General features: G+C 35.4%; 1 protein-coding gene across 1 annotated transcript; it reads left to right on the forward strand.

Moving 5' to 3' along the window:
- Positions 1 to 722: 722 nt before the first annotated feature.
- On the forward strand, positions 723 to 22245 carry LOC121304688 (fibroblast growth factor 10-like). The gene is made up of 4 exons (XM_041235968.1): positions 723 to 1995; positions 18545 to 18642; positions 19381 to 19386; positions 20455 to 22245. The coding sequence occupies exons 1-4, from the start codon at positions 1707 to 1709 to the stop codon at positions 20650 to 20652; spliced, it is 591 nt and encodes a 196-aa protein (XP_041091902.1). The 5' UTR covers positions 723 to 1706; the 3' UTR covers positions 20653 to 22245.
- Positions 22246 to 23138: the final 893 nt, after the last annotated feature.

The following is a 23138-nucleotide window of genomic DNA, read 5'->3' on the forward strand; positions in this document are numbered from 1 at the left end:
TTCAAATTAAGATTTAAGCAGAGAACAGTTACCAAATGTACTATTTAGTATGTGCAGTTGCCCATTTAATAAAATAGACAACATGTAAATGCATAGCACTGCGACCGAAATGCTTACAAAGCACTACAAAGAAAAATAACAAAGGGAGAAAAGCATCATATGCATACCATGAAATTCAATCCACAGGTTTGGCAGGGTGTCTGTTAAAGCACAAAAAACTTTATTTGTTCCAAAGTTTGAAAACAAGTAGTTAGAAAAAGAGAGGAGAGACGGCTGTAGGCTGCAATGTGAAAGGGACATTAAACAATTCAGACACCAGACTTTAGACATAGATTCTATGGTAAAATCTTTGTAATACTAAAAGTTTCTTCCTTTGAAGTTAAAGCGTGATTCAGTAAATGACTCCTGCTAGCAATTAAAAATTGTTTATGGAGGGCTCTGTTTTCTTTCTAGTAAGGATAGGAAGGGGTGGAGGGCTCAGAGAATGATGATAAATGTTACGGTTGTCTTTAAGGATATAGCAGGCTGACGTGTGAACTTTTTATTCCAGCAACAGACATCAAAAAAAATTGTAAATTTCAAAAAGGAAACTAATTATGTCTTTCTGCTCTTCCTGACCAATGATCTGGTCTGTAGGGCTTGCCTGCAGTATGCTATTCCACTTCGCATGCAGAAGAGGAAATAAAACACACACACTCCCAAAAAAAAACGAAAAAAAGAGCCGGCAACCAAGCAACCAAGCAATAGGCTCCAGGTGGCTCTCAAGCACTTCACTGCCAAAAAAACTACACTAGGAGGCAAGTCCAACAGAGGGGCTCCCAGGAGGGAGTTGGGTTCAGCACGGAAGACAGCGAGATTAGTAAAGCATGAGTATACAACGCATGCTGGTGGCCAGTGTTTAGAGGAAAAGAAGAACACTTTGAGCAATTAGCCAGGGCTGAAGGGTTGCTGTAAAGGGGTAGCGGGCAGCGATCTGCTGAACTCCCTCAGAAGGAATTTTTCAACTGCACCTCATGGTTTCAGATGTCTCCTGCTGGTTAACCCCTGGGACTGGCTGACCATCACCACAGGCACATCCCATCTCTGGTGTAATCAGACATTATACATCAACCTCTGACCTGTTTACAACCAGGCAAGAAGAAAAGCACACACACACACATACACACACACACACACACACACACACACACACACACACACACACACACACACACACATACACACACTCCTTCTGCGTCTTCAAAGCAAACTGTTTCATAGGCTGGCAATTAGCTAAAGAGATCACATCTGTGCTGCTTCACAGAATAAATAAGGTGAGAAGAGTGACAGGATTCAGACACTTCAGAGGAGATATGCTGCATTTAGTGCCCTGAATACTTCTTGAGGAAGCAGAACTAAAGCGGGAAAAAAAAACACTTCACAGAGAGGATCGCTGGATAAATAAACCCACAGACTTCAGAGGGTTTACATTTAAGGAATTAAAATAAGAAAGCTGACTGAAGAAGACTTTGGCGATAAAACAGAAAAAGCACTCTGGAGGTGGTTTGTCACCTGAGTTATGGATGTTGGTGCAATTCATTCAGCACAGCCCGGAGCTCTCACGGAGATAACCAGCCACAAACTAGCAGCTTGCCTCTTACTTTTCCCAAGTGTTCCAGTATGTTTCTTTCTATGAGGCTTTTTCTAGTGCCGAGAGCTTCAGTACAATGTGGAAATGGATACTGACAAAGGGTGCCTCAGCCTTTTCACACCTGCCTTGTTTCTTCCTGCTCTTCTTGATCTGCTCTTTGTCCATCACCTGTAATGACATCGGCAGAGACATGCACTCAACCAAGGTCAGCAATTCTTCCGTGGTTGTCGGGAGGCATGTGCGCAGCTACGATCACCTCCTAGGAGATGTTCGCAGGAGAAAGCTCTTCTCCTTTCACAAGTACTTTCTCAAGATTGATAAAAATGGCAAGGTCAGTGGGACGAAGAAGGAGAACGATCCATTCAGTAAGTAACTGATCCTTTCAAACCTTTTCCAGATGTTAGGAGGCTAAATATTTACACTCAAAATGATTAAGTAGAATATTTTAACACTAAAACAACTGTTTGTATATGTAGACAACCCCAAAGCCTTTTGTAGTTACAATCTTATAACATGAAAACAAATGAAGTAATTTATCATGCTAGAGTCCAATTTTTTGTCTTTACACTTTTAGGTTCTAAACTTGCAGAAACGCTTTTCCTGTGATTGTTACTTTTCTTTGTCTTTATTGATGAATAGCTGCTAAAATCTGAAAATGATTACATACTGTTATTAAAGTTGTTTTATAAATTTGGAACATAATTTTTTTGTAAAAAGTAAAATGTTCTGTTCTGGTTTAGATTTCTGTCCTGCATGTTGGTTTGTAGTGATCAGTCTATAAAGCTAACTTTTAAGGCACCAGTGCTACTATTTGTCTTCTGCTTGCCTTCCCTGTAGTAACTTGACACTCATGTCTGTATTGTGTTGTCTTGTAGAATATTTCCATATACTGAAATATGTACTATATTTGAAATATTCCTTAATTAGCAGCTACTTGATCAGAATGACATCTTCAAAGTACTTGTACTGAATACAGTCCAGTACAACCTTTGTGGTAGTATATAGTTTCTGCTATTCACAATTTTTCAAATATGAGGACTACATGTGGACTAGGCTGAAATTTAGATTCAACGCTATACTGAGTCATTCAAAAATACAAATGCAGTAGACATATTTATTTCCCTATTTTGAGTGTACACTTGGCAGAACCCTAGCAACAGTTTATCAACCAAAAGACAACTTACAAGTACTATTAAAAATTACAATGACTAATAGAACTGCATTGTGTAAAATTTGTAAATAATAAAACAGAAATTGTATGTCACTTTTTTCTGTAATGGTTAATAGTTATTTACCTTTTTATATAGTCGTGTGTTATACTGTAGATCTCTTTTTCATTTATTAAGTTTATACAGTGCAACTTGTATGCTTGTATCTTTAAAATAAAAGCCAGTTTAGAATTTATTCAGTTCAGTGACATTTAAAAAAAAATGTAATCATGTTTTTATTTAAATACAATATAAATTGAGTAGAAAATTATTTGTTAGTTACATTATGCACTTACAATTGAATTACCAACACTTCACGATCAAGTGTTACCTATAATTATGTTTATAAAAGGGGTAGAAAGAGACTGTATCCTGTTTGCTGGTCACTTACCAATAGCACTTAGAATAGGACAGTTGCAATGTATTAAACACGTTGAAGATATTTTTAACTGCAATGGGGTTTGTAGTGAAGTAAACTGAACTAAATATAGTGTAAATAGTGGCCTACTGAAGATTGTCAGGCAAGCATTTAGACTGATAAGGTGAAGAGTTAAAAGCACCTTGATAGTAAATGATAAGGAGAAAAAATAAAAGCACAATATGTAATTATTATACTTGAGTAAATAAAAATATATTATATTGCTATTAAAGTACATTAAATTATAATGCAACACTTATTTAGATATAATGAGTGAGTACATATGATATAAATATATTCTATAACAGGTATTGTGGACTCTTGGGTAGCTGGCCAGATTACTAAACCATAGGTAGGCTGGCTCCTGAGGAAATGATATTGTACCACTGGTATATATTGCAAAGCAGATTTGGATAGAGTAAAGTTAACCACAACATAATTATTCAGTATCACTATTCAATGTACAGTACATGATTATGGATTATTCGGATTTCAAACAGCCCTGAAGACTAGCTATTTGGCAGGATTTGAGTATCTCCAAACCTCAACTATTTTGAGGAAGGCTATCCAAGAGGATCTCAAAACTGCACAACTGGGAAGCAAACTGCACCACAGTATGGCTTTTTCTTCAATTGTAATTTTTAAATGAATGTAAATTGTAAGAAAGGATTAGCAAAATATATATTCAGCACAATATAACTTTGATTTTTTGCTTAAGTTTGATCCTGCCGGTGTGCTCCTTTAAAAAAATCCTCTGTGTGAAAACATAACAAAAAACATGACATAATAAAAGGAAAGTGTGGGTTTTCATGTGTGTGTGCATGTGTGTGTGAATGTGTGTGTATGTGTGTATGTGTGTGCGTGTGTGTGTGTGTGCGTGTGTGTGTGTGTGTGTGTGTGTGTGTGTGTGTGTGTGTGTGTGTGTGTGTGTGTGTGTGTGTGTGTGTGTGTGTGTGTGTGTGTGTGTGTGTGTGTGTGTGTGTGTGTGTGTGTGTGTGTGTGTGTGTGTGTGTGTGTGTGTGTGTGTGTGTGTGAGTGTGCGTGTGTGTGTGTGTGTGTAATTTAAATATTACCATAATTACAGGATCATTAAAATATTGTCACAATATATGGGAACTAACCTCTGTCGTGTCCATGGGGTAGCCTGTCTATAAGATTGTAGCCTTATGGTCTTTAACCTCCAAACTTATGGGCTAGAGGGGATATATTTGTGCAGAACAAAGCTGGAAATTCCTCCTGTTGTTCCAGTAGAAATGTTAAGGTGCTGCCAGGCCCATACACATGCTTTCCAAATGTATACTTATTTATTTGTCTACATATTGATTGTTAAAGCTGTAGTTGTACTACTATAAAGTCAGACACCATTTTTAAAAGGGTTATTAATGAGCAACGTTTTGGTTTTTTTTTGTAAGGTTACAGGAAAAAATGTAATGAATGTAATTGTGAAAGAAGTGTATGCAACTTGGATGTGACTGTCATAGTAGCCAGATTCAACTAATGTAATAGTTCAAACTAAAATGAGGAAAATTGTGGAGCCGTAGGTTCAGTAGGATGGGCGGGGTAACCTGAAGAATAGGTGCACTGCAGCTGCCAGACCTGTTGCCTTGTATTAAAGTAGTAGATTTGGAAATTGCCTAAGCAATTACATTATTTCATAAAGTGGCCTATTGTTTCTACATCTTTAGTCAAGTATGCTACATAGCACCACTTTGTGAGAATGGAGGGCAGTTTTTGGCTTGTGTTTGTCACTGATTATAAAGGGATATTGGTGAATTTAATAGTGCATTTAATCTTCCAGGATTGTTGTTGTGAATATGAATATTTAAGCTGCATATTTATGGATTCTGAAGTATACAATGTAAGCAAAACTTAATTCAGATTTACTCTATTTCAAATTGTTTTAAAGAAATACCAGCCTATATAATGTACATATAAAACACTGTACAGTGTAGAATTAAACAAATGGATTACATCAGAAAGGACTGTTTATATATATATACACTTTTTTCATTACCCTTTTAACCAGTTTTCAGAAACCTTTTTTCCTTCCTCACTGACAGTATTTATGATAAAAAAAAAATGTTTTTAAATCATTATATTTCCTTTACAGTTTTAGGGAGTATTTGTCTTGGGGTTTTATAACCTACCTGCTGCTTCATGCTGGTTAAAATTTTGGAAAGCTATAACTTTTGACATAGTCAAGCTGTGTAGGGTCGTTTGGCTTTACTTTATCACTATTATTGTGGAAATATGTTCTGTGTGTGCAAATAAACTGTGCAATATGGAGACCTACAGTAGTACCATAAGTTAATAATTCCATATGCTCTTAGGAATAAAAAAACACATTTTTATTATAAAAGCCTTAGGTATTACAAAAAGCACTTTGCACATATTAAGAGTGCTTAGTTTAACACTCCCATGGGTTCAAGGTTCAATTGTTCACTAGTTGCAGTTCAAAGTTCAGATGCCTCATAATCATGTTGTCAAATCCAAGTCCTGCATTTTACGATGGCAAATCTCTCTGTTTCTCAGTCTAATGGCCTGGAGCTAAATGTGGTTTGTAACTAACTCCACTAGACTATTCTCTAGGCTTAAATGAACACTTTATACATGTTGAATTTGCATAATACTATATTTCATTTTGTTTTGTTTTTTACTCATCACATGATATTTGTTCTTAATCATGTATTACTTCTTCTGCATTCAAGGATATTTTACATGTTTAATAAAGTCACCTGTAATTTGTTTGGGCATTATATAAATGACAACCAGGGCTGTGCACTGGTAACTTCTATACCTACAAGATTTGCAATGGTAGATGTCTAATAAACGGACTGTTTCTGGGGTTAAGAAATTACCAGTGCACACCTCTAGTAGTATTTTTTATACTGGCCTCATTATAGAAGTTCCACCTTACTCAGGCTTGCTCAGAGACAGCACCAACGCATATAAATCCTGGTGACTTGCTTAACCATACCGCATATTTGTGGGTGCAGAAACAGTAGTACATGATGTTAAAAAGCACACATCTTAGTATATTAACTGGGTACAACATTTAGATGGCCTACATTATTATTTAATGAGCTTTTTTTCACCATGGTGAATAGCTCAAGCTTCCAAAATCTCACCAATGCTGAAAATATGCATTCAGTACTGTATGTGGTTTGAAAAACAGCCAACTGAGAATTTCCAAAATGAACAATTTGTACACATGATGGATAGGTCAGGTATCCAACACATGGTTCAAGTACAGCTGTTCTGGTCTTCACATAAAATATGACACAGTGTTGCCCGGCAAGACTATGGAAGAGGAGAATTTGGAGATCTTAACATGTGAAGCCCTAGGGGAGTCTGAAACAAGTGCTCTTAAATTACAGTTAATGTTTCCCTTGCTTTTGGTTGCTTAATTAGCAGCATGTTTGATGTTTAATGTACTTATAATAACAACATTGATGCATCATAATCACAATCAATCTTATTTGTGAGGGAGGGTCAAACAAAAAAAACAGCTAAAGCAAATACATCAACCAGGTTTTTTTTTTTCGATAGACTGCTTCTTCAACTTTCTTCAGTGTTCAAATGTCTAGTTATGTCTTAGTATTTTTAGTCAGCGAATATAGTTTCAATTTAAAATGATTGAGTCCAGACATGTATGCAGACATGTATGCTTGCCTGAATTGTCTTTCTTATAATCTCTAACTACTGTAAGTGGGTTTAATCTGATAAATTATAAACTAAAAGGCGGCAACTCATTGTTATTATAATTAATGCTAAGTTTTATCATTAGCCCTTTAGAACTCTATGTTGCTTCTGCTTATTTTCTGTCATGTAAGCACAGTACCGTTTTTTTTTTACTGTTGGCTTTAATATTATAGCATTATAGAGGATTATAGCACAATTTAACAAACATTTTAGTTATCAGTGCCCAAGAAGATTTCTATCAGATATCTGATGAAAAAGAAAGGTGCCGTATAATCATGCAAATGTATGCATGGGCTTATACTTGGGCATAGGTGTTTTTTGTAAAATTGCTATTAGATGTTTACGTATTATATATAAGGCTGTGGTCTTGTGTCTGACTATATGCACTTATTTCACGTATGATCGCAACCCACGGCAAACTGTAAGCGCATGTCTGTGTTATATGGTATAGGTTAGATAAAAAATATACATGGATGTAGGAGAATCATCCCCAGCACACACTGAAACGTTTACCCATGTTATCTATCTTATAGTTTGTAGGCGTTTAGACTTCTTCACCACACATTAAAAAAGACATGAATGATTGTAAATAAATAAGAGGTTATGATCAATTTGCTTCTTTTAAAATTAGACCCTTGCCTTTCTTGCCTACAGTGTAAATCACAGAAAGCACTTAAAGAAAATGTTATTATAAGCTGGACATTACCTTTTTTACTGCCTCAATGTGTATTTAATTACAGTGATGGATTCTTTGTTCAGTTGTAAAAATAGTTAGTAAAACATTTTGTGCTCCTTCAAAAGGTCAAACTTATGTTTGTTAGGCCAAGATATACAAACATAACTGTTGTTTTTAGTTTCCTGCCTTTGCTGTGACCTTTACTAGCCCTTGATCATTATTATGTCACTATGTTATAATTAGCCTGTTAGAAGATTTTATTATATTATTTTAATTTTTTTGGTAAAGAAAAAAAAAAAAAAAAAAAAAAGATTTTTCTGCTTGAATGTAGGAAATATTTTACCTGAAAAACAAACAAAACTTTCAGAAAAGAGAAACAGCTATTTGAACTTCTGCTGAGCAGTTTCTGACCAACCCATAACCTTATCCTCAAATAATCTCCTTAACCTTAATTCAGATTATGTTCTTTTCATTAATCATTCCTTTAATGAAATGTGGTTTATTTATGTATGCATTAGGAAAAATCACAAATCTTGAAGTGTTAAAAGTAGGGGTTGATTTCTAAAGAAAATAACATACCTGAAGAAGAACTGAACCCTTTAATTTATTGAAGAGCATCCTTTTATTCATGCTTCTTGTCAACTGAAAAGATATTTTGTTTCAGCACTCGCAGGACACTGCAAATGGAGGTGAACAAACATAACCCTGCTTTATTGATTTTGTTAACCTTTGTATTGACCTTAGAGGTATCTTTCACTGCTTTTGAAGAACTGGCACCAAAAGCTCATATGTCACAAGGCACTAAAACTGTCAGAATCCCACAGCAGGCCTGGAGTTGGCTTGTTATTATCCCTTGTCTATAAAGAGAACAGGCTAATCCACTAAAATGTAATGAAAGCCAGACCTGATCAAGCCTGGAGTACCCCAAAGAGAAGGCTGACCCGTAAGGCCCAACCTTCTTTCCTCACCTCCTTATGCACTGTTACTGTCAATTAAACCTTAACACTGGTATTTGTACACTCACATATATCTTTCATTTCAAAAAGTGACGCAGGTGAAAAAACTGGGATTTTTTTTTTTTTTTTCTCACAGTCTGCATTTTTCTACCCTTGTCACCAAGTTTGATAGCTCAGTCTGCATATTATAAGTGTGTGGACCAGATGTATGTATAACCTTATGCCCTCATTATTCTAATTAGTTGCTATTTGAAACAATGTAGTGGGTGCCCGGTCAATATAAAGGGGACTCATTTAAGGGCCTGCTTTGTGATCATATATTACATGTATTTATATATTTCATTGACCACTGCATCCTTAAAAAGCGTTTGTTAATAGCAATGTTTTCTTTCAAAATTCAACTTAAGATTTAGTACCGATGGTATGTCATACAAAGTTCTTGTGTGACATTTGTCCTCAACGCATAACAAACAAATGAAAACCTCTCGATAATAAGCTGAAGTTATTGGACAGCCGTAGTTATTTCATTGATAAACAATCATTTGTTATTCAATTTCACATTATTTTTATATTCCCCTGAAAGATTTACTACAATGTATTTCTCACACAACTCTAAGTGGCTGCACATGTCTGAACATTTCAATTGCTTTATATTAAAGACATTCTCAACTTAAAACACAAGGCAAGGTGTTGTAATGCCACATATTAGCCACAAATTGGCTTGTCTGTCAGTCTCCCCACCATCCAACCCATGGGGGGCTGACCTTATCTAAATTCTGAAATTTCCTTTCCTATTTTAATCTGGCCATTATAAGCTTTTAGCTTCGGTTGTTGATCTTTTTTCTCAAGGAGCAATCTGATGTTTGTAGTAAGGCTGCTACATCTGAAGCCAGATAACCTTTTTAGTTTCAATGTGGAGCTCAGTGAAATATATTAATATATGTTTTACTTGCCATCTTTAGATTTTGGTTGAAAAGCAAATGTCTCAGTGTCTGTATTATTAGTTTGGAGTTTGAATGTAACCAGTGCCTCATTATAGAACCTCACGTTTATTAGCAAACTAAACCAATTGTAATATGTGTTTTAATAGGGAAAGCTGTCCTTTCATATGGCTTTCATCAACAAGTGTTGAATCAAATGTCTTCAGTTTTGGTTTTAGATGTAAATGCCAAAGACATTCCTATTGTGTGTAAATGTGGTTTTAAAACAAATCACTTGAAAATGGGTTACTGCTGTATGTTAAGTTTAATTAAGCTTGAAAAATGCCAGTGTTCAATGGATGCTACGAACTTACAAATAGTCATGCAAACAGCGCTGTCATTAAGCTGGTGAAGAGGCAGTCCAGTGTGCAGATATACTCTGGAGACACTAATTCCTGTAATAGTCTAATTGCCTGTTCTGCTCTAAAACCTTCTCTTTAGTTTTTTTGAAACCTATTTTCAAGTCAAGTAATTAATACTCCCAAACTCCCAAAAGTGATTGTAAAACATTACATATTTGAGATGGAAGTATCTACGCTTCAAATACAACTTTAAAAAAGAGTCTGCTCATGTGATGAGACCTGCTAACCCAAAACATTTACTCTAACCCCTTACTAACACATCTCTGATAAGCACACTTGATGTTTAGTCTTGTAACCTCCTGGTACAATGGAATACAAGAAAGAACCACTCTAACAAAATATGAAGTAGTAATTTGCTTTTCATTGGATATAGCTTATTTGCTCTCATACAGTATTTATTGTGAAAGGGTTTACTTTGCAATACAATAAGTTTGGTTATCACTTTACTGTAGTTAGAATACTCATGTCGAACCCCTTATTGTAATGTACAATAGCAACTTTGCTTCTGTTAAATAAAGAATAGCTAGGAGCCAAGGACATTTCAGAAAACAGAACCCCGACTCAACGACCCCCCCCCCCCCTTCAATGTAATGTAATCGCTTTCACCTCTGTTTATACATTTCATTTCAACTACATTAATAAAAATGAACATTCTATTTACATAAGAGGTGCTATAAAAGAAAGAAATAACTGCTTTAGGACATTGATTCATTTTATTTCTGAACTACGTTACATTTTATTTTAAGTCATAACAAAAGAATTCTAATTAGTATACCTACGTCTTTTTATGCTTTCATATGAATCATAACAATATGACTCTTAGACCATGAGACAATGGTTTCCACACCACAGTGAATTCAGTTTGTCAGTGTTACAGTGTGCGCTTTCTGGAGGTCTGATACACAGCACTAGATGTCACAATCACTCTGATTCATTTACAGTCAGACTAAGCAAATATGCTTATTAAAACTGTATTAAGAATCCCAGAGTGTTCCTTACCATTGTTTTATTGACACTTACACAGCTTCCGAAGATAAAATCCAGAACCAGTTCCAATCTAAAGACCTCTGTAAGTCTTTGGAGTGTTTGGGAAGGACTTTATGAAAAAAAAGGCTCCAGGATTAGTGGTTAGGGCTAGGGTTAGGATTAGGGCTTGTACTACTGTAATTGTTTTCCCCGTACGAGAATGATGTGTGGTTTCATTGTTAGTATGTTAAGTTAAAGAAGGTGTGAAGTAAAATTGATAAAAGAGTGGAAGTCAAAATGCATAGTAAAAATAAATTACTCATATTTTAACAAGAAAAGCCCCCCAGTTTTATATCTACTGGGGAGCTATTATTGAAATCTGTTGGAGTGCCATTCCTTTATACAGCAGTTACTGAAAATCTTATTCATTCAAACAAAGTTACAGGCTTATGGGTTTGACCACCAGCATTTGTTTTTGTTTTGGTTTGGATTGTTTGTTTTTTTTTTCTCACAAACTTGTTGCCAAACATATACAATTCCGCTGAAAATTCTGAAAATAGTAAGAATGTGGTCCTTAAATTGATAGTGAATAGGAACCTCAGTCTGTGAAGTTCATTACTGAAGCAAAGCATGAAGTAGCAGCCTAAAAGTAAGACCTTTCATCAGAATACTGAAGAGCTACTGTTTGATTATATGATTATATAGTAGATAAACATACCAGCAATGAAAAAGAACAATTCACTTTTATGTTTTAATAATGCCAATGTACAGCAGTAGGGGGTTGGGAGAAAAATGAGAAAACCCTACAATGCTGTACAGCCACTATGGGCAGCCAGGAAAGCTGATGTTTTAATTGTTTAATTGATACCTCACCATTTCACAATGATTATTACCACTGACATGCAACAGATTATATAATACAAGTCAGGGAGTCTATTTGCTTCACAAATCATTGTGAAAAAGTCTTTAAAACAAAACCCATCTAATCCCTGTGAATTATCCCTCTATCCATAAATCTTTGTATGTGGTCAGATGTTGAATTCTCATATGGCAAATGTTGTTAAAGGCAGTTCCCACCAGACTGTTGTTAATCAAAAAACAGCAATTTTGGTTAACAGATTTAATGCAGACCTGATGTCTGGAGAATAGTGTCTAATAATCATGCTTTACATATAGTAGGAATAATTATTTATTTAAACACATAATTGACAGGTAATAAAAAGTCATCTTAAAGTTAGGTAACAGTTTGATGAAAAAAAAAAAAAAAAAAAAAAGGTTTTAATACTTACTGAACTATTTTGAATATTTTTCCAGATCCTTGATTGACTTATTAAGTTTGAATAATGGAATGCAATTTAATTGTGTTTTGCCTGAAACATGTTTATAAATTGCACCCACCCACTGCAGTAGAAAGATATTCATGTATATTCATATTCAAGAATGCTTAGGACTGCAGCATATATGAACGATGGAAAGTGGAGGGCCCAGTACAATGGTCGTTAGGTTAGTGTGCAAACAGATTGCAACCCTCTATACTACAATGTGTATGTGTGCAAGGAGGCTTATCATAATTTGTTGAGGTGAACCACATGAATCAGGAGCAAGGGCATTTCTGTAAGAATCCTTTCTTTACGCCATTCCCAGCTCAACTGCTGGTAAGTCTAATGAACAGGAATTGGGACTGTTATAACAAAGTGAATCATCAAAGGTAATAAAAGCAGGTTCAAACCAAAGCAGCATCTGGGAGTAAAGTTTTAAGGAGCAGGCAGGAATGTGTACTAATTATTGCATTGTTAATATGTTACATGTGTCGGAAAGGAGAGATGGTGGGACTTAGCACAGGCAGCAGAGGCTTAGCCAGTAGCCCTGGATTGTATCCATCACAGATTTTATATTCAACCTCCAGCTGCTTTATTGTTTTCCAATGCTACACTTTCCCATGCAGGACCCAGTAGCCTGGCGGACCATCTATTTTGCAGAATTTCTGGATTTGTATTTAAAAAAGGAGTTTAAATTATTGGTATACATGAGTTACAGTACATCATTCGAGTGCACATGCCCTGCATAGTTATGTCACTGCTTTCAGGGGTATGTTCAATTTGTTCAGACTTGAGCTATGCTGCACTGTGTCTGTATGTGGTATACTGTATTCTGGGGTGTAAAATAAAATTGTCTTTCTGTTACCACGTGTTTTCATAGTTTATAAAGAATTTCAGTCACAAAGCATACAGGGTATAAACATGCAGAATGCATGTATGAGCCCCTTTATTTCAGAAGAGCTTTGGATCATTTTATACAAATTCAGATTTTCCTACACTTTGGGCAGATGACCATCTGAACTGTTAGTATTACCACACAAAACCAATACAGAGACATCTGTGTTTGTCCCGAATCCATTTGGTAGATTTGTTTTGCAGATTTTAGAGCAGGCCAAAGTGTGCCGCTTTTAACTTTGTTAAGGCTCTCATTCTTTATGTCTGATGAAGATTAGTTTATATGCCATCTCTGTTAATCAGGATAAGATCTAATCTTACCCAAAAGCTGTGTTTCCTTGACAGGTACCTGTATGCTGATTGTGCGTGTTTGAGTGAGTGTGAGAGATTTGGTGATTTAAAAGAGAATCTCATGGATCATTCTAAAACTGCAATACTGATCATACCAATCAATGAAAATTCTATTAGAATGGGGAACCTTAGATTTTATTCTAAAGCAGTTGTATTTGTTTTTTCTGTTCAGTCTAAATAAGAGATGCATTCAGAGTACAGCTCTTTAATGGAACACAAATCAAGCATCTGCAGAACATCAGGCTCATGACAACTGGTTACATCCTCTTCTCAGTGATAGGCATCAGATAACGAGACATTTGTATGGTGGAAAGGCTGATCCTTTACACCAAGGGAGACTTTGACACAGTCCTAGAAGCATGTACAGATTATCTGCTTGGTTTAATGCACCAGTACAGAACACATGAACCAAACAATTGAGAATGTGTGGTCTATATTGAGGAGAGTCTTTAAGTCTCATAACAGTAACAACATTTCTCATTATGAGGGATGAATTAAGAGTTGAAATTCAGTGATTGGATATTATTGTCATTTGATGGTAAAGTAGTTGAAGGGTAAACAAGCTTATGTGTCTTTATACCCTTGTGTTCAAATCAACTTCACAATTGGTACTAATTGTGTGCAGGCTGGAATGTCTCATCATCCTAGGGCAGGGTCAGAAAACTTTGGCAAAGGAATTTGTGGAAGCTTTCCCATCTGCTAGCCATGTTGTTCTGGCTTTGTGGATAAACAGAGAATGTCATTTCCAGGGCGTTCATTCTTTCACGAAATTCATCCCACACACAAAAAAGAAAAAAGTCAACATTATAAACTCCAGCTAAAAGTTAAAATATTGGTAAAGGGTTAATACCATATGCCTACATACCTCTGTATTCAATCAAAGTTTCCCCCGAACAAACTTTATTCACAGCACAAAACGGTGACTAATTAAAAACTAGCACATCATCTTTTATTGTTTTGCACAGGAGATCAAAGTAAAAAAAGTAAACAAGTAAATAAATAAGAATTATAACTTTAAAAGTGAAAACCGTGAAAAGATGATGGAGAGTCATATTCATGTATTGGCTATGCTGGTGAGTTAGTCAAAACCTATTTTATCCAGATGCAGGAAAACTTATATAATGAGTGCAGCCCCTAAAGATACAGAATCAACCTTCTGCTGCTTCTTCAACATCAAGAATCTTTGAGCTAAAGGCCAGCAGATACCAGATCAAAGGTGCCGGTCACTGTCATTATCAGCCAATGCAAAGTCAACAAAAAATGAAATTTTAATCTCTATTTATTACATAGACGTGTGTAAAATTAATTGAAAAGGCATGCCCATCAATAGAACAGGCTTCAGAACAGCACAGGAGATCTGGTCAGTTCCCGGGTCTATTAGTTATATTCAGGGGAAGCAGACAAACCCTACAGTTTACACTCAACTAACCTCTTCAGTTAACACACACAAAATGAATGGGAATAGCTGTGTGCAGAAGATTGCTTCTAATGAGAAACTCAGGTAGACAAACCTTGATGTATCATGCACTGCGCTTCTCGATCAAATACGCGCATACTACATTCTAGATATGTTTATTGTTCTTTTTCCCAAACAACTGAAGAATAAGAAATGGGGTCATCCAACCAGTCTATTTGTTTTTTGCACATAAACAAGTATAATGTTTTAGGTCCCTCCCAGGAGAAGAAGACCTTTTCATATAAAACTTGTAACCTCTTAATCCCATGTTTGTTTTAGTGTGGTTGTGATGCACTATATTTGTTTTAGGTTACCAGTATCCAGTAACATGTCCCAGCAAGCAATTATGCTGAAGATAGAAGTTTCTGATATGATACTTCTTACTGTGATACTAGCCATGAGAACTAATGAGTTTATCACAGCTTACCCAGTGTAAAAGTAAGCACCCTGGTTGTGACTTGTCTTTACTGGAGTGGCCACTGATTAAATAAGACGCCAATTAGTCCCAGTTTTGATTGTTATTGTGAATGTCTGGAGACCACCTCCCAAAAACAATGTGAAATAATGTCTACCAAACTGGGCTGGATTTGATTAGACAGTAGGCTGTTTATACTGTATATCTCAGTGCCACCCTTTTATGTGTATTGCCTATTTTACTTTTTTAAAAATATTTAAGATTAAGGTAGTTTGCGAAGCTCTGTAAAGGTGTTCTTAAAAGAAAACTGCAATATTAAACCAAAAGGGAAGTGTCTGCACTGCAGTTTAAACAGCGCAACACGTCACTGGCAAACATTGCTTAGTGGGACTTCAACTTTGTGTGGCTTCCGTCATTCAGTGAAGTGTCAGAATAACTTGTGCTCGAGTTCAAAGTTAGGCGCGAAGTTTTGTTGCAATTTAAACCTTTTGTATCAGTCATGCCTTTCAACTCCTAAAACAGATAGGTAGGGAAAAAAAATTGCTGACAGTTTAAATATCACATCAAAGCATTAAGAAGTAAAGCATCTAGGACAGGTGCATTCTGCGGCCTGGACTATACCTTATTTTTAAATCCCAGACTTCAGCAACAGCATCTAGTCTCAGGTATTACTGGAGAAAGGGTTCTGTTCATTGAATCAGGTTGTCCCGCAAGCTTTTTATACAATCCTTTTGTTGCCTGAATCCTGGTATCTTTGATCAGTAAGGACTCAGTAATCTCCCACCATCTTTCAGTCATCTCATTTCAGCTCTCCTCCTTTTCTGTACTCTTGTTCTTAAACCTCAGGCTTGGGAGGGGGAGGCTATTGATTTACATCTCCAGTGATACAGGGAACAAGATATGTTAGGAAACTTTGGAGCGTCGGAAAGAACTCTAATCTCCTAGAAAATAGACTCTAATCCTTATGCATTGCATTCATGGTATAAATAAATAAGCATGCAACAATCACATTATACATTGTGGAGTCATTCCCCTGTTTTTACATGGTAAATTGAGCATGATATATATAAAAAGAAAATACTAATTAAAATCTGTGTATATTTCGCTGGAAATGTCCTCCTGTTGTGTGCTGTCATACACATTTAAAACTTAAACTTCAACAGTTATATATTAAATTCTCTGTAATTTCTGATCTTTATCGAAAGATGGACTGTATATACTGTGCATATGTTTTAACATGAGCAATGTATAGGGATTCTACATGGGGAGTGGGCAATAGAAACCAGTGATCTTTCTACACAAGTGCTTTTGTGTATGTATTATTGAAAGAAAGTATTCCTGCTTGCAAAATGCATTGCCAATACTGCTGCACTGTTCAGACCAAATTATATATTCAAATCAGTATTTTGTAAATAGATGCTCCTAGTCTCCAAATGTCTCTCATTGGTTTATTCAAAAGAATTTGGCCAACAAGGTCCAGGAACGAATGTAGTTATTTACTAGATGTGTGGCGAGGTGAAAGGTGCAATAGCTAACAGATCCCGATTTCCCATCTGGATTTGTCAAACTCTGGTGATTTTAAAGTCAGGCTTAATTAGAGAATAGGGCCCAGAGGCCTTGACCTTACCAGAAGTCTAAATTGAAGGCCAAGGGCTTGTGAGGGGAGTAATACAATACACATGTTAGAACAGGAAGCAGCTGCCACTACTCTCCTTCGGCACACTTTATAAGGGTCCAGTAAAACACATCCTCACAGGGTTCAGAAGGGGATTTGAGGCTATGGCCTAAAGAAGAAGTTGCCCAACTAAATAAGCTGTAACTCTGTTAAAAGCAGACAGCAAAGGCAATTAAGTTCTGATCAAAGAACTGTCTTAGACACTTTTTTAAAGACATTGTAAAAATTACACCAGCCAGGATGTGGCAACTGTACACTCAGCCATGAGGAAGAAAGAACCAAATTTGTATTGCGTCAATGGGGTCTAGGATAAAAACCGTGGTGTTCAATAAACACACTGGGCAGTCAAAGGCCACCATGTTACAACCAGTAAGGTGATGTATTTAATGAGTTCAGATTAAAAATAAAACTACGTTGAGTCATAGTAGACAGTTTTCCTGTCTCTTTTGTCTGGTTTATCATCAAAACGAAATGTTACAATATTATTTTGAACAGTGTGACTTTAAGGCAATAATGGTTTTAATGTGTGAGTTGCTGTTTTCGGACAGTTCAGAGTCAAGTGAGGATAGTTCTGCCGTGCTTACCAGAGATATTCAGACAAATTATATGGAATGTTTCAAATTACAATGAGTAGAAAATCATATGGGGCATTGAAAAATATGCAATTACAGTGTGTGCGGTCAAGTAAGACTAACTGTAATTGTATTTAACTGAGCTACAGCTGTCAACAAATAATATGCGATCTTCTGTAAAACCCTGATGTGATGTGCATTGTATCTACTTGAAACCACAGAGGATATGGCATTATTTTCTTTAAGTAACTAAAGCCATTATTACCTAGTTTGTGTCATTTCCCATGACTCAAACTATTTCTAAGAGTTCATTGCCCAAGGCATACAAGGATCACCTTGTCAGACCTGACAAAGCCCTCCTAAATATCAAATACAATGTCATGTCATCATCATATTATTTGCTTAATTCTGAATCTTGCTTCTTGCTTTTTTTAAACAATGTCACAATATAACAAAATCATAGGATATATGCCTTTTAAAAAAATATTAAAACCTGTCACAAAAGCACATTTGAAATACTGAAGAAAAGAAATTTTAGACACTCAAAAGAAGAAAAAAAAAAGCATCACATATCATATTACTTTGCATTTTGCCAAGGGACTCAATATCCCTGTATCTTGGGTTAGACAATAAAGCATGCAACATAAAACCTGATTATTTATATAAAGCAATCTCTCGCCTGAGGTTTTGTTTTTAATTTTTGTTTTTAATTTTTATGTGACATTATAGGTATACTTTCTCTGAAACATACCATGGGTCTGGATGAAACATCTGTACTGTACATAGATTTGTAACTACACTTACTATAGCAGTGCTATGTTAGGAACCAGTGAAGTTACCCTGGGATTTATCTGCTCTGTGACTCTCATGTCATAGATATCCTTAAACTATTAAAATGTTCCAGTTTGATGTAAAACTGTTCTCCATAGAGTATATTCATTTTTTCAAATTCCTTTCATTGCAGGTATACTGGAGATAAAATCAGTGGAGGTCGGTGTTGTTGCAATCAATGCCATGAACAGCAATTACTACTTAGCAATGAACAAGCAAGGGAAGATATATGCCCTTCTATACCAGGGAAGATATATCATCAATATGTACTAAATATCCTAGATAGGAATCTAGTGGAGAACAGTCATAAAAAATTTTGCGGTATGCATAACGACATACTATCTTATGACCCACAGAATGTAAATAATTTGTATAAAATGATAAACTATAATTTTCTATCTGTACGTATTAGCAGGACATAATAGATGATAACAACACCACAACTACCACCGCAATTACTTGTTGTTGTTGTTATTAATTACTGATGATGATTATGCTTTTTCACTAAATGTGATTTACAATGTGGCCCCCCAATTTACACTGTAGCTGGACAAAATATAGACATCGACCTGTCACGTACGTCACGTCACTTGGGGGGGGGTGGGGGGGGGCAAAATCTAGACTAATATAATCAATGATCGTATTAGACCTAGCATATCTGGGCATACCACTGTCACCATATTATATATATATAATATATATATATATATATATATATATATATATATATATATATATATATATATATATATATATATATATTAAGGTCACTACAGTCTTTAAAAAAAATAAGTTTATTGTATGGACTCAAAGCAGCTTTAACAACACCACAGGGACTTGTTTTAACATGTCTACACTGCCTCAATCTTCTTATAGACTGCAATGGTAACATTCCCTCTAGTTATCTGACAAATATGACAGAATTGGATTATAAATGTGTGTGTAGAGATTGGCAGAAGTCACTATCAGGGAAGTGTGAGCGTCTTTTCATATAACAATCCTTTCTCTAAAACAATATAATAAATATTAATAATGAAAAAAAAATCTAGTAATACAAGTTGTTTTATATGTTTGATCTTGGATTGGGTTAACTGTTACATACAATTACTAGTGTATCGGTTTACTAATGTTTCAGTAAGTACTGTATTTTGTAAGCCTACTCCAATGTTCCAATCTATTTAGTCACAGGTCTGAAACTACAGAATTATTTCATATTTGAGAAGTCAGATGTTTAGCTCCTATAAAAGACCTTGTCTGGTTATTATGAACAGTTCCACGCCACTGCACTTGAATAATCCTCCATTTGAAAAAGAGATTAAAAAGAAGTGCAGCTGTACTCAGCAAGTGCGCACTCAAAACTGAAAACAATTTCTCAAGAAATGAAAGAGCTACTCCCCACATATGTATGCAATGCTGGTGCAGTTTCCTTTCCTAATCACAGAAAAGTGATGCTGTCAATGCTTTTTAAAGGTGTTGAAGGGGGGGGTCATTCTCATGTCTTTGTTACAAAACAGTTAATAGTTATCCAAACCTCTCTTCAGCTGTTACAATTCTTTTTTTTCCAAAACATATTCCAAAATCAAGAGTAGCATTAGTAAAAGTTAAAAAAAAAAAATTGCAAATATATAAAGGTAAAGAAGAGTTAAATTCATTAGGTCTTTGTTAAAATCACACCTCTCTTCAACTATTTTTTGTATCTATAAGGAGAAAGAATAGTATGTTTTTATTTTTCAAAGGCAGTCTTAAAGATATCCTTTAAATCATGACATTTACATTTTCCTTTCCTGTCTGCTTCATTTGGTGAACAAAAAACAACCCTACCAGTACTGAGGTTCTATTACTGTTGAAGTTTAATAATATTTAGTATTAGTAGATTAATTATTTCAGCATTGTCTACCTGTATACAGTTCTAGCAAAGATACTGTAACTCCACTCAAAGCAAGCTTTCTGAGTTTTGACAATACCTGTGTCACCAGTGGCTGCAGACAGTGGATATCATGTGCATTAATATCATATGTATTTTCTTTCTTTTTTCTTATAAAGAAAGAGTTTGGTGTTGACTGCAAACTGAAAGAAAGAATAGAAGAAAATGGGTACAATACATACGCCTCATCGCAGTGGAAGAACAAAGGCAAGCAAATGTTTGTGGCTTTAAACGGCAAAGGTTCTCCGAAGAAAGGCCAGAGAACACGAAGAAAAAACACTGCAGCACACTTTCTTCCCATTGTGGTGCCACTGTAGATATGGATTAGTTCGAGGAATGCTGATGCACTGAAAAGAGATGGAACTCTGGAATAAAGATAGAAAGGAAGGCACTATTCAAACACAAGGACATGTCTAGACCTCCAACAGTGACAACACAGATGTGTGCTTGTCTTTTTTGTTTTTTTGTTTTTTTTAATCAAAACAAGCCCTTTAAACTCCTACATAATTGTAACTGGCACAGGAGGTACTTTTTAAGGTATTCTGTATCAAATCATTTAATCAAAGAATGGACAAAAGGAAATGGGATGGAAGATATTTCCAACACAGAATATATTGATAATCTTTGCGATACTGCTAAAAGGAAACAGCACAGTCTAATCGTATTATGTTATATGATCTTTGGGAGAAGTTATTTATGGCATACTGACTAATTTCAAAGACTTTAAATGCGCACTCAAGCCTAATGATTCAATTGAACAGTTAGACATGCAAACATTTACTGGAAGCACTTGGGTCAAACGCAATAACAATGGGCTTCTGGAATGACATGAACGAAGAACGGACAGGATTTAGAAGTATAAAAATTATAGTTTAAACTAATCTAACAGAATGAATGCTATGCTACGCTTGTTCTTCGTTCCTTTCTAATCCTTTCTTGATAAATTATTTATTTTATATGATATTAAGAACAAAACTTAACATTTTCCTGCGGAGATGTTAACTACAGTTTGAGAAACTGAAAAAAAAAAAATGTAAATACACTATACTATCACACTAAAAAATATGTCCTTTTGCTGTATCATATATTTAGAAAGCACTGATTTTAACTTATTGAACATTTTAACAGTGAGGGAAGGTTTTTTTTAATGACAGGGATTAAGACATGTGTTCAATGAAAGCAAAAATTTGGCATGTGCAGTAGCATAATGTGGCACTGTCAAAACACAAATTACAGGTGCCCACATGAAACTGTGGCTAAGCATCTGAAATTACACACTCTACAGGATTAACATGTTTTCTTTCTTTTCCCCACTGCATATAGGCAGTGTGTGAATCTTGGAGCGTTAGAGCCCATCGCAGGTTAACTTTGATCAATGAGATGATACATATTCACTTTGTATTCCATTAAAAGTTACAGCATTAAGGTTCCTTTGAGTGTCAATAGTAAAAAAAAAAAGGTTCAAGTAGTAGATTAATATTATTTTGTTATGAATACACTAAATGATAAATCTCTGAGATTATATTGATGCGCTGTTTATCTTCATAATTCTTGCTGTGAATGTCAGTTTTATTTTTATTGTTTGGAAACTGTTATTTTGGTACAGAGCTGTCATTTTGGAGAGTCAGTTATATTTAAGTTTAACCTCTTGGATTGCTGGTTTTGTTTGATCCCTAATAAGTTATTATTATGCAATGTCTAGCCAGCACTTCCCTTGTTATCTTGTCATTTAATATAAAATCTAAATAAAATGTTTCCCCTTGTGAAAAATAGAATGGTTGAGTCATTCTATTTGATTTCTTAAATAAAGTTGGATGTTTCCTACAATGTGTTTTGGTCTGGAAAATGAATTCAGCAATATGCAGGTTATCATATACAAACACTGTCAATTATTATTCAAAATAACTGAAGATATAACCCTTTCCACTTGACCAGTTTTGAAATACAGTAGCTGTCTGTATCAACTACAAACAGTTTTGAACAAAAGATACAGCAGTCAGTTATTGTTTTTTATAGGGACCAGTGTTCCAAAGGGGTGGTATGGAAAAACCTTTCACTATCATTTTTTTTTTTTTTATTGTGTCATAAAATGCTTCCAATAATATTCTATAGAAACCACTAGATGGGAAACCATTGCCATTTGGTAACATTGTTTTATCTATGTTTTATTAAGTTGCTGTCTTTTAATAATAGCAATCAAATGCTTTATACTCTTGCATGTTCATCCAGTTTGTACAGCTGATGGTGTTGTCAAAATAAATAATAACAAGTAATGCTATACAGCAACTTGCAACATAACCAAAATAAACAAATCCCAAACTTACAGTAAAACACACAAATAAACTCAAAGGCCTACATTTGTTTCTTGCTAGAAATGTATCTTTAAAAAAAAAACCTATTCAGCACGGAGAATCTGCAATGAATGAATGGCAATGAATGAATGAATGATGATGATTGCGATTGCAGATGATTTATGACTGTGAAGGGCACTCAGGGCCCGATGACTGTGGTGGGCACACAGACCTGAGTGAAAGATACATTTTTGCCGGAGGTCTCGTCCGCGGGTGCCCGACGGCTACCTGCGCGAGGCCAGCTGGAAATACATGAACAATTATATGCATCCCAGTGCCGCAGATAGGAAGTGGCTGTGGCCACCTCCCCCCAGAAAGAGGAGGCTGCCAAACCATAAATGAATAATAAATAATTAATGTGCTCCAGAGTGGCGCCCTGCCACCTATATCCCAAATATTGAATTTAATGAAAATCAGCAGCTGAAACACGGCCTGTCCCCCAGAGCATGACT

The sequence above is a fragment of the Polyodon spathula genome, chromosome 2 (assembly GCF_017654505.1).
Source record: "Polyodon spathula isolate WHYD16114869_AA chromosome 2, ASM1765450v1, whole genome shotgun sequence".
Taxonomy (NCBI): Eukaryota; Metazoa; Chordata; class Actinopteri; order Acipenseriformes; family Polyodontidae; genus Polyodon; species Polyodon spathula.